Source organism: Crocodylus porosus, unplaced genomic scaffold, assembly GCF_001723895.1.
Source record: "Crocodylus porosus isolate Cpor-Errol unplaced genomic scaffold, CroPor_comp1, whole genome shotgun sequence".
In the NCBI taxonomy this organism is placed as follows: Eukaryota; Metazoa; Chordata; order Crocodylia; family Crocodylidae; genus Crocodylus; species Crocodylus porosus.
This window is the reverse complement of record NW_017728950.1, coordinates 66,433,240-66,449,016: the sequence shown is the minus strand read 5'-3', so window position 1 is coordinate 66,449,016 and position 15,777 is coordinate 66,433,240. Positions and strand designations below refer to the sequence as shown.

General features: G+C 44.1%; 1 protein-coding gene across 1 annotated transcript in view; it reads left to right on the top strand.

Annotated features, from left to right (window-relative positions):
* The window catches only part of NMRK1 (nicotinamide riboside kinase 1), a 34,795-nt gene that overhangs the window by 17,923 nt on the left and 1,095 nt on the right, over positions 1–15,777 (top strand). The window contains 5 exon segments of the mRNA XM_019555006.1: positions 4,384–4,432; positions 8,077–8,248; positions 8,351–8,422; positions 10,474–10,580; positions 14,413–14,496. Of these exon segments, the coding sequence (XP_019410551.1) occupies positions 4,384–4,432; positions 8,077–8,248; positions 8,351–8,422; positions 10,474–10,580; positions 14,413–14,496 (484 nt within the window).

Here is a 15,777-nt window from a genome sequence, read left to right as displayed (position 1 = left end):
TGCCTTCCTAAAATCTAGGGCCGCTGCCTTACTGCATGCCTTTGCCACCTTGCGCTGGATGGTGAATTCCAGCAGGCGATGATCGCTGTCACCCAGGTGGTCGAGCACTCGCAGCCCCCTCACCAAGTCATCACCCGTGGCCAGCACTAGGTCCAACAAGGCGTCCGCCCTGGTGGGGCTGTGCACCTCCTGGGTTAGATGGAGGTCCTGCACTCTGGCCAAGAACCTACGTGAGTGTTCAGAGCTGGCTGACTGCTCTTCCCAGCAGATGTCCGGGAAATTCAGGTCCCCCATGACAACCACATCCTTAGCCTTCACGTTCTTAGTGCATGGTTGTCATGCAAGACTTTAGCTACGTGGACATCTCATGGGAAGAGCACTTGGCCAAATCTGATCGGTTGCAAAGGTTTCTCATGTGCGTGGACAAGCTGTACCTGACTCAAGAAGTCTAGGGTTGACAAGGTAAAGCGTTGCTGGACCTCGTACTGGCCAAAGGAGATGATCTAGTCATTGACCTAAGAATTGATGGAAAGCTGGGTGATAGTGACCACAAGCTGATTGCCTTTACTATCCATTGCAAAGCTGGCAAGTCACTGAGCAATGCAGAAGTCCTCAACTTTAGGAAAGCTGACTTTGACAAGCTCAGGAGGCTCATTGTCAAGGCCCTAAGGGACCATGACTCGACAGGAAGAGGAGTCCAAGAGGACTGGTTGTTCCTCAAGGAAGCAATCCTGACAGCACATATGTTGTCCATCCCATCACAGAGGAAAGGTAGCAAAAGGGCACAGCAACCCCCTTGGCTCAGCGGGGAACTTGAGGAAGTCATACGCCTAAAAAGAGAGACTTATAAAGGCTGGAAGGCTGGAATAACCACCAAGGAGGAGTACTCAGCACTGGTCCATGCCTACAGGGAGCAGACCAAGAAAGCCAAGGCTGCAACTGAACTCCATCTGGCTTTACATATCAAGGGTAACAAAACGTCCTTTTTCAGATATGTAGGGAATCAGAAGAAAGCAAGGGTAACATTGGCCCCTGCTGAACCAAATGGGACAACTGATAACTGACACCCAGGAAAAAGCCAACCTGCTTAATGGGTACTTCACGTCGGTCTTTCATCATCCCAAAGGGACCGCCCTGCCTAGCATGATGTGCTAGGCCAGGGTGAGGGCGTATCTATACCCAGCGTCGGTGTACACCTTGTAAAGGTAAACCTTGAGAGCCTAGACATCTTCAAATCAGTTGGTCCTGACAGATTACACCCTAGAGTACTCAAGGAGCTGGAAGGTGTCATAGCTCAACCATTGGCAAAAATATTCGAAAATTAGTGGCACTCAGGTGAAGTAGCTGATGATTGGAAGAAGGCCAATGTGGATCCTGGGACTTAGAAGCCAATCAGCTTGATCTCAATCCCCAATAAGATTCTGGAGAAAATTATCAAAGAGGCCCTTCTGATAAGCTGGCTGAGGGCAACATCCTGAGGGACAGCCAGCATGGGTTTGTTGCAGGTAGGTCTTGCTTGACCAATCTCATCTCCTTCTATGACCAGGTGACATATCACCTGGACAAGGGAGAAGAGATTGACATCATATATCTGGACTTAAAAAAAGCCTTTGATTTGGTGTCCCATGATCTTATGCAAAAATTGGCCAAAGGTGGCCTTGGCTACACCACAGTCTAATGGCTGGGAAATTGGCTTCGAGGCCAGACCCAGGGAGTAGCAGTTGATGGAAGTGAATCATTATGGTGCTCTGGGACTAGTGGTGTCCCCCAAGGCTCTGTCCTTGGACCGATTCTCTTCAGCATCTTTATCAACAATGTGGACATTGGTGTGAGGACTGCACTGGCCAAGTTCGCCGATGATACTAAATTTTGGGGCATAGCATCCACACCTGAGGATAAGCTGGTGATCCAGGCTGACTTGGATAAGCTTAGTAAGTAGGTGGATATAAACCTGATGACATTCAATACCAAAAAATTCAAGGTACTTTTTTGAGGTACTCCACCTCAGAGAAAAAACACCCACAGCACACTTATAAGCTTGGCAGTGCTACTCTTGCTAGCACCATGGCTGATAGAGACCTGGGGGTCATGTCTGACCACAAGATGAACATGAGCCACCAATGTGATGTCGCAGCTGGTAAAGCAAAGCAAACACAACTCTGGCTTGTATCCATAGATGCTTCTCAAGTAAATCCCAGGATGTCATGTTTCCACTGTACTCGGCCTTGGTGAGGCCGCAGCTGAAGTATTGCATCCAATTTTGGGCTCCACAATTCAAGAAGGATGTTGAGAAGCTTGAGAGAGTCCAGAGGAGAACCACATGCATGATCAGAGGGCAAGAGAATAGGTCTTATGATGAGAGGCTGGGAGCCATGGGACTCTTCAGCTTGGAAAAGCACAGGCTTAGAGTGGACCTGGCGGCTGCCTATAAGTATGTAAGGAGTGTGCATCAGGATCTGGGGGAACATCTGTTCACCAGAGCACCCCAAGGGATAACAAGGACCAATGGTCATGAACTCCTACAAGACTGTTTTAGGCTGAACATAAGACAAAACTTCTTTACTGTCTGAGACCCCAAGGCCTGGAATAGACTTCCTCTAGAAGTGGTACAGGCACCTACTCTGGACTCTTTCAAGAAACGTTTGGATGTTTATCTTGCTGGGATCCTTTGACCCTAGCTGACTTCCTGCCTCTGGGGCAGAGGGCTGGACTTGATGATCTTCAAGGTCCCTTCCAGCCCTAATGTCTATGAAATTGGATGTAGTACTCCAGCTGCAGCCTCACAAGGCTGAGTACAGCAGAAGAATGACATCCTGAGATTTCCTTGAGAAGCAGCTATGGACGCAAGCCAGAGTTATGTTCGTTTTACCAGCTGCGACTTCGCATTGGTGGCTCATGTTCATTTTGTGGTCAATCATGATCCCCAGGTCCCTTTCGGCCGTGGTGCTAGTGAGTGTAGCACTGCACTGCCGAGCCTATAAGTGTGATGCGGGTTTTCTTCCTCCCCGAGGTGGAGTACCTTGCATTTTTCCATATTGAATGTCATCAGGTTTTTATCCGTGCGGGGGGGGGCGAGCGGGGGAAAGGAGGGCGGGAGGAGCAAGAAATAGGGGATACTCTTTTTACCAGGGTGCCCCTTGGGGTTACTAGAAATAATGGCCATAAATTGACAGAGAGCAGATTTAGATTAGACATTAGGAAAAATTTCTTAACAGTGAGGGCTGCCAAAATCTGGAATGGGCTTCCAAGGGAGGTTTTGCTTTCCCCTACCTTGGACATCTTTAAGAGAAGACTAGATAAGCACCTAGCTGGCATCATCTGACCCCAGCACTCTTTCCTGCCCAGGGCAGGGGAGCAGACTCAGTGATCTACTGAGGTCCCTCCCAACCCTAAAAATCTATGAAATCTATTAAAACTGTCATTTCTGCCTGTGCTCTTAACGTCCATGAGCAACTATTTATATTGGGGAAATAGCACTAGCTATTTCTTATTCTTATACAAATCAGTGGTAAAGACTTTGCTTATGCTGTGTTAAACACCCATGCTGTTTTATTCAGACTTCTACCTGAATCGGTTTCACTACCACTACCAGCTGTGAAACTGACATCCCTGTCAGTTTCATTTCTAATCAGTCCTGATTTTTATCATCCACCTTATTTAGCAAGCATAACTGTTAACCTAATGAGCCTATTGTAAGCAGCAGGGACTGTATAGGAGCTTGTGTGGTTGACGGGGTGGAGTGGAAAATAATGTGAACCTACATGCATGCATGCCTGGGAGTGTACATATACCCAAAGAAATAAAACAACAATATTTTAACAACAATATTTCTGTAATAGCAATGTAGATCTACATGTCACTTTATCCAAGTGTTACTGTTTTGGAGGGGAGGGGAAGAAGACATGGGAAGATCTTTTGAGTAGGGAGAGGGAAGCTTGGTTAATTTTAACCACGATGCTCTATTATGTTGCAGTCCTTAGTTCATATATAGCCTGAAAATGTTCTTTCCATTCTGTGTCCCTGCTATGCCATGTACTTCTCCATTTCCCTGTTACTCCCCTGACCATACTGCATTGTGTCTTATTAGGTGTCTATATACATGCTCAAGGATGTGGAAAGGGGGCATTTTAATTAGAGCAGTTCCTGGAGAGCTGCTCTAATTAAAATGCCGCACAGTCATGTGTATTACGCTTCCATGCATTTAAAAATGTAACACCGCACCTTATTTCTTCACCTCCCACTGGGCTTTTAGCTGGTGTTACCCACAGAATTTTAATACCAATCCCCACAATGAATATTTCAAGAGAGATTTCAGAGTTGAAAGTGTTAATATTGTTGTTTGACTGGATAACTACCTTCAAATCATTTTGTTTTTCTCTCCAGCCAGAATATGAAGTAGAGACGGATGAACGTGGATTTAAGCAGTATGATGGTTAGTAGGTTGGGTGCTGAAATCTCAGCTGTTTTTCATCTTTTTTGGACAAGGTAGTTCTCAGATGGGGTTCTTTTTCATTTGTTAAGAAGACAGGTTAATGTGGTATGTCTGACACAATTAAATGGGAAACTAATGTGATAATAGTTTTGTTAAAATGTGGTTTTAACAGGAAAGAGAAAATAGCATTTTGAAAGTTTATAATCATTATGCTGGGCAATTTATTATAGTAAACTTTTTATTTTGCTACTGCACAAGACCATTAGCAGCAAGTAAAATAGTATTTTTCACCTTCTTTTCATAGATTTTGATCCTTTGTTTTACAAATTGGCAAGCCTTTTTTGGTCCTAAAGCAACTGCCGTGTAGCTTAGTGTAATAAAAAGGGTTGGGTTGTCTGTGTTTATGGCTGGTGTCTAAAGTTTTGAGATTGGGTGGCAGAAGATACTACAGATTACAATACCTGGTACTTTCCTCAGAAGCTAATAGAACTGTAGCAAACCTAGTTTCTTAAGCCCTGAAATTTCTTAGCTCCTCAGTCTGGCACATGATGCTGCCAGTTCTCTATTGCTTATAATTGTAATAGAAAATGTACAGCGGAGAGTCTTTTAAAAAGCATTACTGGTTGTGATTTCAGATCCAATGCCAATTACACCGTTTTGCAATGTTAAATAACTAAAATAAACATCTGGAGCTACGTTTTCATACCCTTATTCATGGTGGGTAACACTTTTCATAAGTAGTCTTCTAATCCTTTTTGAGCTGTTCACTAAGTAACAATACACTCAACAAGAATATTAAAAAATAGCCTATAGCACACATTACATTAATGTCAAATGTTACGGGGGCACTAGGGTGCCCGGTGCCTTGAAGGAAATAAAGAGAGCTGCCAATCACCAGGGCAGCTCAGGTGCCGGTTGCTGGGGCAACCAGGCAGGTCATGTGATCTGAAGGGGGCAGGGCCGGGCCGGGCTTTTATAAACAGCCCAGGCCTTCTGGCAGGCGCAGGCGCAGGCCGAGTGGATGGTTGCTGCCTGACCACGCTGACCGGTTGCAATGGTGCAGGCGTAGAGAGGACCACGAGGGAGGTATGGTTGAGAGCCAGCATGGCGCGGGATTTGTATGATAAGCCTGGGGCTTGTGTTATGTTGTAGCCGGCTGGCTAATAGTGTGGTTTAGTTACCATTATACTGGAGGACCAGGTGAGGCTGTAGGGGTGTGAGGAGGCCTCACGGGAGCTCCCCAATAAGCTGGGGGTTCCTGGTGCACGCTGGGGCACAGCGAGCGGTGCCAGTGGGTACAGCTGTTTGCGCCAGTGAGGCACGGTGTGTGGGGGCACAGACCCCAACCCTGAGGGCGGTGTTGGCCCCCTCAGGCAGATGATCCCAAAGAAGGACAGGGGGCCAGGCACGGCTACGCACCACCTGAGCCCCAAGGCGCGAGAGGCGCGGCAGAGGCCCCAGAGGGGGCAACGGGCGTGAGAGGTGTAGCAGAGGCCCCAGACGCTGGTGGTGAAACCAGCTCAGGGGTGCCAGGTAGGGCGAGTTAGGGAGAAACCCCAGTTGGGCGAGCGACCCAGACGGTGGTCCAGGGGGCCAGGCATGCCTGCGGCCACCTGAGCCCCAACTGGGTGCAGGACCTGGGAAGGGTCCCGGAGGGCTCCACATGGTTGGAGACACTAAAGAGGCGCCAGAGTAGGGCGTTGGGGCGTGACGAGCACAGGGGTGCCAGCAGGTAGGGCGCTAAAGGGTAAGGACTTGATAACGTCCAGGAATAGCTGCGAGGCTTGGGGCGTGCTGAAGGTGGGGTAGGAGGCACACATCGCCCATAAGGCAGGGGTGCACTGGGGCACCCCAATCGGAACGGGGCATAGAGCAGAGCAGTGTCCAAGGCGAGACAAGGCAGCCTCCCATACTGAACATAGAACATCAAAGATGTGGTGGGCGAGTAGAGGGTGCTGAATCACCTAATTGGACACGGCAGGAGGTGCTAGGGAGCTTCACGGCCGCTCCTAGGCCCCACTCTGTGACATCAAACAAGAATTAATATCAATATCTTAATATTAATCTTAATATAGAGTTAAATGACTCTGCATTCCAGCATAAAATCTTGGAGTCAGTGGGAATTTTCTTTGGGTTCCAGGTGGGATGTAAATGAGAGTTTTTGGTTGTTAGATTAGCAAGAAGTCCAAACTAAGTGTGTGTGTGTGTATTTTTTTTTGTCTATTCTTCCCATTTGTGGAGCTGCATGTCATGATATGAAATGTTATTTATTGGACCTAGGCCAACGTCCCGACAAAGGACCAACCTGAGCATTTCCTGTGAAAAGTGAACACCATGAACTTCAGTTATGAATATGGAGCTAAAACCACACAGCCCTCCCTGTGGGCTGGGGTCCAGGATTTGATTTTAAATCCCCTTTTGGCTGTACAGCACACTCGGTGAGCTCTCTGAGCTCACCAGCTCATCAGCCCAACCACTGGAGGCCTGTGTCCAGAATCCAGGGGGTGAATGCTGCATCCATTTGCCCTCATGTTCCCTTACCTGCCATTGAATTTGGCAGCAGTGCAAAAGGGTAGGGTGAGTGGGGCCCCCTCCTTGGATTCCAGAGCTGTGCCAGTGCAGGGCCTGGCAGAACCTGAAATGATGAGCTCAGAGAGGTCACTGTCCATTTGCTGCACAACCAAAGGGATGTGTCACTGCATTCCCTGCATCCCCCTATATCTGCCCCAGGCCCTCTCCAAGGGGCAGATAAAAAGAATCAAAATTTGGGTGTGATGCTGAAATCTCTCTTATGCAAGGAGTTGCACTGAGTTCTGACTGCACAGATCAAATATGTTGCAGGCAGCTTTAGATACAAATATGGGATCTGAACTCAGCTTGTATTGTAATCTGGACTATTCCGATCCATGGTTTGTTTCAGGTTTCCTCTCATTGTACTAATGTAATATCCTGCAAGTGATCTCCTACAGCATTCCCTCTAAGCTGCATGCGTGTGCGGCTGCACACAATAAAAAATCATGTCACACAATAACTTTTTAATGCCGTGCACACAGTGGTGTACTGACGATGGGCCATGGCCTTGGGCACCCAACTGGGGGGGTGCCCAGTGCCAAAGCAAAGGGGCGCTGATGCTCCCCCCACCACTGCCGGCTTTGCATCTGGCCACTCGCCACCCACCTCAACCTGGCCACAGGCTGCTCCAGGAGTGGGGAGGGGTAGGTACACTGAGATACCCATGCACTCCCAGCCAGGATTGCTCACGGATTGATAAACCTTTGAGAGAATATTGATCCCCTGTAATATCTGTGATTGCATTCTGAGGTACTCATGACATTAGTTTGAACCTTACATTTTTTGTTACTACTATTTTTCATTAGTCATACCTGTTTAACTCCTTGGCTTCAGTTTGCTTGGACAAGGAAGCTAGATAGAGCAGCCTGGTAATTCAGTGTTGTTATTTGGGATTCCAGTACTAGATGGGTTTGTCAACACTTAAGTAACCATCACATCACTATTCATTCTAAAGTAATTCTGTTCCTTTGATTTAGTGCTAATTTTTAGATCACATATTATTAATCTTCAAAATTAAGTGGAGAAATATAATAATACTTAACATTCAGCTCTAATCTTGCTTTCTCCTCTAGTGCTTGATGCCCTTTACATGGAGGAAATGGTGAAAAGTATACATGCATGGATAGAAAACTCAACTAGCTCTTCTTTCTCAGCTGGAGACTCAAAGGCCACACATGACAATCTGAGAAGTGCAGAAGAAATTCACATTTTAATTGTTGAAGGCTTTCTCCTATACAACTACGAGTAAGACACATAACAGCTTAACATTATTTGTAAAAGAGACATAATGTAAACTATAAATATGGCTGAGTGGTGAGACAAAATGATCACGTGTTTTAATTGTAGGCCTCTTAATGAGTTATGGAATAGAAGATACTTTATAACCCTCTCATATGAAGAATGCAAGAGAAGAAGAAGGTAAGTTTATTTTAAAAGTATTGCTCACTGTAGGTCACCATACTCTTACATACCTATAGGAGAGGGGGAGTTCTATTTTTCTGTGCATACTAATTGTAATGATTAGGACTTAAAAGGTTTGGCAGTGTCTCTTTCTTTTGATGCGTGCTTTGTGGAGTTTGTGAGCTCCATTTGTTAGTATCCTAACCCTAAAATATAAAGATCCTTCAAGGATTGCAGGCATGTAGTTCTAGGCATTGTACAGACACATAATAAAACGACAGTCCCTCTCCAGAGAACTTGAAATGTAACTTAATTACTGTATCCTTGTACTTAAATACTGTTTGAGAAAAGCCGAAAATAGATACAAATAAGCATTATAGTTCTGTGGTTCTCTAGACATGAGTACAAAATTGTATTGTTCAGTGGCAACATTGATTTGCAGTTACACTGTATGATTTAGAGAACTGGGTCAAATTCTGACTGCCATTATTTCTGGAAAGCTTTGTTTCATTCGAGGTTTTTCTGGATGGCACAGATATTGGCGGTCAGAATCTGTTCCACTGCTTGCACAATTCCCTGGGTCTTAATTACCTACCTTTCTTCAAAAGTAAATAGCAATTTTGGATGCCTTACTTGTGCAAAGGTACCCTGTCTTCTGCTTCTTATAAAGTAAATCAAAGATATACAGAGCATAAGTTTTTGTGAATAGAGTTTACTTTTAGTTGCTGTAAAAGGACGTGCACAAAGCAGTATATAGAATGGAGAGTATGATTTGAATACAGAAGGCAGGAAGGGAGCGGGCAGTGCTGGCATGGGTTCTTTGCCAAACAAGCACAGAACCCATAGGAACAAAGGGGTCACAAACACTAATCTAGGTAATATAGTAAGGATCCATAATCCCCGTTTAAACCATTCTTAACACAAACCAGTCTGTGGATGATTTCTTGTTCTGTAATTTCCCATTCAAGTCAGTTTTTAAAAGTGTGCAGCCTATGAATAGCTGCCCTGAGGTCAGGGTATGTCTAGGGAGGTTAACGTATTCTGCCACAGGCCTTTGATATAATAGCAGCTCAGAGCAAGGTCTGAGTCTGGCTTTGTTGATTTGAGCGGCTCCCATTTTGGGAGCATATTGTAATTATAATTGTAGGAATCCATTTTCCAGATCCTTAAAATGTGTCAGTGGGATCAGAGCAGATACAGCTGTAATGTAGAGTTTGGCTGTAGACAATGGATAGAGTGGTGTGTTTAGGCTGGTGGGGTGACAGTAGCTGTAATGGTCATTTGATTTCCGGTACAACATGGTGGCTGTTGCAAACCTTTGCTGTAGTGTCTAGGAAATGAATTTGCTGCGTAGAGTATTTCAGAGTTAGTTTGTTAAAGTCCTGGTGACATTTCTCTCGAGGTTTCTTCCCACAATGAAGACATCAGCAATGTTACCTTAGGTATATTAAGGGTAAGAGAAGGCAGCTGTGGAGGAAGTGGACCATGCCATGGTCCAAAACTAGGCAGTAAACCTTTAAAAAACGACTTGAATGGTAAATTCTATACAGTGCTTTGTACACTATACTACACTTCTATACACTGCTTGACTTCACCCTAACACCACTACCTATGTCTGCCTTACTTAAGTCAATTTGAGAGTTTGACCTTTAAAGTATGAGAGCTCAGCACTTCTGAAAATTGTTGAGAAGCCAGAATTGCTTGTTATGTTTAAAAACTTGGAACAGTGTGAAAAAATGAACTTTTAGTGATTTTATTTTGGTCCTTCTTGTCTAACACATGAACTAAAGGTTGTGACAGGTTAACTTGCTTTTACCTGGTCTTTTACTTGGAATGATGCACAGAAGTAGACCGGGTAACTTCATAAAAATCACTTGGGCAATATAATAATAAGCCGTTATGCCTGATAAGCCTCCTTGCACGTCAACCAAAAGATCCACAGCTTTCCCCCACTTCAAGATTTCAGATAGAGATTTGTACTATAGCACAGAAGAGTATACATGTCCCCACCAGAAAAACATAGTAATATTGTGAAGCTTGGGTAAGAAAACAAATCTATTTTTCTGCAGTACCAGAGTTTATCAGCCAGCAGACCCACCAGGCTACTTCGATGGACATGTGTGGCCTATGTATCTGAAACATAAAAGTGAATTTGAAGAAAAGACAAGCAACATTGGTATGGTGTATGTCATCTTTACACACACAAATTAGTGTTCCCCCTGTAAAAGTGAGCCAGGGGCTCCTGTTACTCTAAGGGAGAAGCTGAAGCAGGGATGTCACCAGGTTGGGGAAGGTTACATATTATGGGCTAGCTGCAGGTGAGTAAGCAGCCAGGGACCCAAAAGCTGCATGTGCCTTTTGCAGGGCTAGCTGACTAGCAGTAAGGGAGTGGTGCAGAGCCTGGGTTAGGCAGCAAGAGCACTGGCATTAATCTGCCCTGGAAGCTGAGGGGCCACACCTCCATCCGGTCAGGAAAGCACCTGGCCAGAAGCGGGTAGCCAGGACATAAAAGCCCAGGCCCCTGAGGCAGAAGAGAAGTCCAGCCCTGAACTCTGTGACAGTGGCACTCCTGCCAGCTCAGCCTGGGGGGTAGTAGGAGCTGCAGGCCATGGTAGGTACTCCCAGGGCAGAGGGAGCTAGAGAGTGGGAAGATGGCCTGAAAGTGGTATGATGACCCAGAGGAAGGGACTTTGAGTTTAAAGTTGATACTGGATATGGCTGTAAGGGGTGGAAAGAAGATCACAGCGGTGCCTGAGGAGCATACTATGCTGTAAGTCCTGCTAGGGGTAGGGTCGCAAGGCACAGGTAGGCTAAGGTCAAAAAGGCGAGGGCCTGAGCCCAGAGGATGACAGGAGCAGCCTGAGGCAGAGAAGCCCAGGGTTTGAGTCCTGAGTGCAGTGACAAGGTGGCCAGGGTTTGTCAAGAGGCTGAGACTGAAAGCCTAGGCCAAAGCCAGTGAGCCTAGGCTACCAGTCTACAGCCAGAGTAACCTGTAGGCTAAGGCTAACAAGGACAAAATCTATACAAGGGAGTAACTGGCAACCAAGTGACATTTGTGAGGCATGAGCATGGCTGTAGGGATGGAAGGAGGCCACAACTAGTCCTTAAGGCAACTGGTGCCCTGGGGAACAGACAGGGCCCTACTTAGTGCTTGAAGGGCAGGACTGGGATCAGCTGCATCTGGGAGGGACCCACTGGCCAAAGACCAGACAAGGGCTCACTCTGGGACCCTTTTCAACACCCGCCCTTTTTCAACAGAAAATAATTCCACCAAGGTGTAGCAGGTGAGAGGAGAAGGGAAGGTACCCAAGGAGCTGGAGTGGTGCAGAAGCCATGGCCACCCCTGGGATCTGATCCTGTCTCTCACTGGCCGCCACCCCCCACCCCCCCAAAAAAAAACCATTGTATATTTTTTTTCAGAAACTTGCATGGCATTTGTGCAAAAGGTTTAGATCCGTTAGCTATAATATTTTTAGTACTTTTTGTGGTAGGCGTGTCTTGTCTCTATAACATTTACAGCTGAAAACAAAACCACATTGGTCCACTTGATCGGTGAAGTCCATGAAATGAGTGTGTGTGTGCTATGATTAAACGTACAGTCACAATGTGTATTCATCGGTTAATGCAGTAGAACAAAGTTTAAAGTGTAGATTTAGGTCTTGAATAGAACAAGGTTACACAGATTTCTCCATGTGCCTGCTGTGTGTATTGTCACAGAGGCTGGCATTAGAGGGTGCGTCTACATGTGCACGAATGGGCTTTAGTTAACGTTCATTTAATATAGTACCTCCATTGCGAGGTACTAGGAAAATGCACATTAACCTGTCTTATGTGCATTAACTAAAGAGCATGCTTTTTAAGTGATGCTTAATGCATATTAACCTATTTTAATGCACATTAAGTAAATAGCACTGTTTTTAAAGTGATGCTTTAATGTGCATTAAAATAGGCTAATGTACTTTAAAGCACACATGTAGATGCACCCAAGAATGGTAAGCTATGCAAAGTTATTAGTGAAGGTAAATTAGCATAAAGTTTGCTTGTGCTATGAGTCTGACCATGCAACATATTGGGCAGTTTCTGCAGGTTGCTGAACTTTTGAATTGCACTGAAATGGAAGTCAATGACATGCAAGACTTACCAGGATTAGGGCTTAAGCCTTTCCTTCTGATATTGGTTGATAGTGTGCCAGTGTTGCGTACCAAAAAGATTAAAGGTGAATTTCACTGCAGTGAAAATGGCCAGTGCATCAAAAACATATTATGTAGAACCTCCTCCAGGCCCTCTCCATGGGGATGAACTGTACCAAGATGGGGGAATCTGTTGAAGACTGTGTTTAAATTTATGTGAGTATGTGAGAGACGAGGTTGTGAAGAGAACAAACTATTACAAAAACCTTTAGGGGCCAGGTCCACTTGGTCATTTGTAAATGGATTACATTGGAATTACAGGGCATGTTGTCATACACTATCCTTATCTATACTCACTTGGCTCCCTTGAGACTAACCACTCCTAGCACTGACTTACAATTGTTTTAAAGTGTCTTGAAATATCTCTGCTTTAAACAAAACAAAACAAATGCCCAGCTATGAAATTAGTGGAAGATTGATATTCTAGAAGTGGCTTTAAGGGTATTTTTTCACTGTTAAGAGAATTTCTGCTTGTTTCTGTTACTTTACAGAGTTGCTGCTCTTTTCTCTTGAATGGAGGGTAAATACAGGATTACTGTTTTTCAGACTAGGCAATAAAGAAAGAGCTTAAGAATTGCTTGTTTGTTGAGACTGATTGATATCACTATGAGTGGTCAAAAGCCCATACTGGACTTTTTCAAAATGCTGGATGACTTTTCAGGAGAAGGAATATAAGATTCTAGAAAAGCTGTATCAAGATTACTTAATAACTGCTTACAACAGAATAATACTCAGCTACCTGTGGAATTGAGGTTGAACTCTTGTTGACAAAGAAGCTGTGTTCCCCAGTACCTGGGTAGTAGCACTCCTTGTGGATATGACTGCTTTCTGCAGTCCTCAATTTGCTGATGCTTTTGCATCTCCAGTAACGACTGAAAAAAGTGTCCCTTGCTGGTGCCATTATCTACAGCCAACTTGCTGATGGAAAAAAATAAATGGAGAGGCATAACTTAAGTTTGTTTCCAGTGCCAGTTTTTGGTGTGTGCATGCATATGTGAGTTTATTTGTTTGTTTAATTTAAATAAAATGGCCCTGGAAATCTGGGGCTCAAAATGCATTCTTCACCTTAGCATCTACTTATAAGGGAAGTTACTATAACCAATCTGAAAAATGTAAAGGTGGCATCAGTATTGTGAGATACAGTAACTTGAATGAACTCTTCCAGCTCTTTGCAAAGGGCTACGATGTTCGTTGGAAACTATTTCTGCTGAATTGCTCAGTCTACCATAGTCCTTTGTTGTTTGTGGGCCAGTAATATTTTTAGATTAGGCTCAGATTTGGGGCTGGATTGATCCCCTTAATTGTGTACAACTGAAATGGTATTTCATGAATATTATTTCTGTCAGAACACAATCAACCAGGGGGTTCCACGGGGGGTGTATTAAGAATGAAATACTATACAGAAGTGTTGGAAGTAACAAACTATATCATAGAAGTCGGGTCGGAAGAGACCTTGTAGAACTTCAAGTCCGACCTCCTGCCTGGGCAGGAGAAAAAACTGGGCTCAAATGATCCCAGCCAGGTAGGCATCAAGCCTCCCCTTAAAGACCCCCCAGGGTAGAAGCCAGAACCACTTCCCCTGGAAGTTGGTTCCAGATCCTAGCCACCCTAACTGTGAAGTATTTCTTACGGATGTCTAATCTAAACCTACTCTCCAACAACTTGTGGCTGTTATTCCTTATTATGCCAGGGGGTGCTAGGGGAAACAAGGTCTCTCCTAAACCCTTCTGTTCCCCCCTAGTGAGTTTATAGACGGTCACCAGGTCTATTATAGCATAATAATAGTTTGAAATCCTTCTTGTTTTTTTTCTACCTCAGTTTATTTGGATGGTATGGAATCCCAAGAAGAGCTTTTATTATATATGTATAATGATATAATACAGGAGCTAGAAATACAGAAAAGTAAGTAGTTTTATGGGAAATTGTAATGGGAGAGAGGAGGCTCATATTAACAAAAATCAATGTACATTAACATTGAATAATAGACTCTGACGTAATGATTTAATCATGAGAGAGAAAAGTAATGTATGAGTTTTCAAAGTGCTCAGTTCTACACCATATTTGTTTTGAGTTTTACAAAACTCTCTAAATTCCCAAATTATTGCAAAGGGAGTGAATAATCGAGTCAAGCTAAGGTTCTCTTTTTAGTTAGATTTTTGGTACTTCTGAATATTGAAAAGGAAATAATTAAGTGAATCCTGGCACTAAGCTAAATTGAGTTTGTAAAGGAATACAAGCTCAATCATTTTTGAAGAACTACAGGAGAAAAACAATTTTATGAAAAGGAAAGCTTGTATTAATTTTAATAATTGGTACCAGAAGTCCAGTGTGTAATTCTGTTATGTGTAATAATTAGACTACCTTTGTGAGATTCTTATGTTGGACTGAATGTATACCTACATTCTCTGCACATACATTTTTGTAGCTATGTATATCTACATAGCTCTGTGCACACATTTTTGTATCCCTGGACACTGTCAAATTTTAATTTTCTTTTTTTTAAAGCCAGTCATTAGCAACATTGTACTCAGGTATTTATATTTTGTGCCTTATGAAAACTCTGATTTTTAGTGGTCTTCTAAATAGTTGTGTGTGAACTTTACTAATAACAAAAACATTTAGAACAGACCTGGAGCAAAACTCAAAGTAAGTTAATATCTTGATGGTGGCTTTATCCCAACTCATAGCCTATGTAACAGACAATCAGAAAGAAGGCCATCACAGGTATCAGTTAATAACCTGAAAATACAATGAAAATGTAAATGAAAAAAATTAAAAATGCAGTTTGTCAAACTGTCTCCCATTGCCTTATGAATGAAAGAGGAGTTCAATGTCTTTGATCAAGACTAGATGCTAAATATAACTTGTACCATGGCAGCTTCGGAGCTAGACATTAGGGCTGTGTGAAACTTCGGGTGATTTGATTTGGAGGAAATTCGGCCTGATTCAGTGGCCGAATCTCCGAATCTGAATTGAATCGGGACCAATTTAAAGGTCTAAATCGATTCAAAGCCCTCTGAATCTTTGGCAAAGATTCGAAGAGCTTTGATGATTTGGAAAGTCCTCAGTGGCTGCAGCAGGGAGCTGCAGTCATTTCGAGCTGGTAAGTGCTAGGGGTGGGGGAAGGGAAGCTGGAGGAGGGAGCAGGGGACCATGGAGGGAACTCTGCCAGCCCCCCTGACC